The sequence below is a fragment of the Sinocyclocheilus anshuiensis genome, unplaced genomic scaffold (assembly GCF_001515605.1).
Source record: "Sinocyclocheilus anshuiensis isolate Anshui unplaced genomic scaffold, SAMN03320099.WGS_v1.1 scaffold491, whole genome shotgun sequence".
In the NCBI taxonomy this organism is placed as follows: domain Eukaryota; kingdom Metazoa; phylum Chordata; class Actinopteri; order Cypriniformes; family Cyprinidae; genus Sinocyclocheilus; species Sinocyclocheilus anshuiensis.
The window spans coordinates 1,276,165-1,278,687 of record NW_015551041.1 but is presented as its reverse complement, the minus strand read 5'-3'; the positions used below and the strand labels follow the sequence as shown (position 1 = coordinate 1,278,687).

Here is a 2,523-nt window from a genome sequence, read left to right as displayed (position 1 = left end):
TATATATATATATATATATATACACACACACACACACACACACACACACACACACACACACACACAGTTATACAGATACTTAATCTTAAATATTCAATCTTAAACACACTTAATTTTAAATCATGAATCATCAATAACTTACTAAAATTTGGTACTAAAATTGGTACTTAATACGAAATTTATCAAGAAGTAACAACTGAAACCATTTGAACACAAAATACTTATTGGCCTTATAAACATGTTAAATTTGACTTTAGTCTTTGCAACTTTACAGATCTTCTTTATGCACCAAGAGCTTGTAACACTCCAAAGAGAAAGGAAAAATTGAAATCGCATCATATGACCCCTTTAAATACTTAATCTTAAATGTACTGTACAGCTGGCTAATAAAAGCACCAGTAAATCAGTTTTTGCCAAGAGTGACAGGTTTGTGTGAAAATTCCCTTATATGGAATTGGAATACTCCCAATTCATTAACCTTAGAACAACTTTAAGAACAAATTCATGAGTGTATGTGATTTAGGTGGAAATTTTTCATGAGAAAAAATGTTTATAAATATAAACTATCCATGCAATTGATAGTTCATAATGGACGCCTAAAAAATTCAAAGGGTCACACATGTTTGTTATGTAGATGACTGTGAATTCTTTCTCTGAATATCTGTTGTACTGCTTTCCATACCTTGTTTTTGGTGTGTAGAAATTTCCCCCACTCTTCTCCATCCACTCCTGTGGGAAACAACATTGACAGTGACATTATCAGTGACACAATACTAGGTCACATAACTTTTACTTTCTTCGGACAGTTTACTCTGCTAAGTAGGATAGGCTTTTGTTCCACAACAAAATTTTTCAAAAGCACCAGTACAGCAAATTAAACAAAAACTGCTACAAAACAAAGGCCAAGCGCAGTGCATTGTGGGTAGCACAGCATAACTAGCTTATTCTTACACACACTGTCCTAATAAAGACTTTGAATCTTCACTACATGGTGACATTTAAATAACAATTGATGACTGTTAGTGAGTTATTAGTAAGTAAACAGACATTCAGAGTCCCAAATCGCTCATACTCACCACTTCAAATCTGAAACTGAAACTGGATTGTACACTAAATTCTTCAGTCTTGGGTTGTTTAAGCTAAGCCACTGCAGCGTAACCAAAGCTTATAATCAAATAATGGAAGCAGGATGAGGAAAAGCACAAAGCTGCTCAACACAAGCAAAAGGGCAAGGAACAAGGAAAAGGAGACCTTTGTAAAGGCGCCCATTTTTCCACACATTGGGGTCTGTGTTTAAAGAGAGATGACAGAGGGTTAGCCTGCAGCAATGCAGTCTTTATAGGACTCTAGAGTAGCCAGAACCACACAAATGCAGAGACGCCCATGCTAAAAGCTTCATCGATGGATACTTATGAACTAGATTCGTTTTTTTCACATATTTTATTTAAACAAACAGCACACAGGAATAAATTGACTCGGATCACTACCTTTCCCTTTCTCTTTTGACTTAGTACCTGACACCACTGCATCGCCATTGATTGAGCAACCAAATTAGAAACAAAGCAGCACCGAGAAACCTAAATCCCACAGACACACACTGCAGGTCATTAATTCATGCTTTTCTGAAATACAATTAGAAAAAAGCAGATACCGTTCTCCTCGCCGGTCTTTCTTTTGTCCTCTGGGTCTACGTGCACCAGCTGGAGGATGAGAGGCCTGCGGGTGACGATGCCCGTCCCACGGGGCAGGAGGTCTTTGCCAACTAAACTCTCCAGCACTGAACTCTTCCCGCTGCTCTGTGATTGAGATGATCCACAAAAACAAAGAAAGTCAGTACTGACTAAATACACCTGGATTTCTGAACATTTAGGCCTAGTTAAGAAAAAAATATGATTGAAGCAACTAAAAGTTCACTGTTGATCAAACCAGTACCTTGACAGTTTAACCCTACTGCATCATATTTGAATTTCTAAAGCCTCTAAATGATCAACATGATCAAAACTGTCAAAAAACCTGTTATACACAATCTACTACATGCCTTCTGCCATCTGACTGTTAGTTTATACGTTTCAGAAAGTAAAAAGCCTTTTAGTCTAATTGTAATCTTTGAGAAACATTTAGCTTTTCATCCCTTAATCATCATTGTATTGCATTGCATTATGTTTTGCCCCACAATAAAAACTTCAGCTTTAATTATTAAACCAAGCATTTAAATATCATCTTACTAAGACATATTATTGGGAGATAAAGTGTGACAACTGATATTGTTATGCATTTTAATAGTCTGTTATACAGCATTAAATAATCTCATTTCAATCTCATCACTATGTTTTAGCTATATAAATAATAAGATCAGCATTAAATTGAATATTTGCTCAGTTTGGGCCTCTGGATAAAATTGAAGTTTTTTTTCCTCCTCAAATGTGAGCTTCATATTAACCACTATATGGGGAAGTCGTGGCCTAATGGTTAGAGAGTTGGACTCATAACCCAAAGGTTGCGGGTTCGAGTCTCGTACCGGCA

The 2,523-nt window shown here is 36.3% G+C and overlaps 1 protein-coding gene across 1 annotated transcript in view; it reads right to left on the bottom strand.

Annotated features, from left to right (window-relative positions):
- The window catches only part of LOC107661477 (dynamin-1-like protein), a 14,323-nt gene that overhangs the window by 10,000 nt on the left and 1,800 nt on the right, over nt 1-2,523 (bottom strand). The window contains 3 exon segments of the mRNA XM_016451090.1: nt 683-729; nt 1,252-1,287; nt 1,652-1,796. Of these exon segments, the coding sequence (XP_016306576.1) occupies nt 683-729; nt 1,252-1,287; nt 1,652-1,796 (228 nt within the window).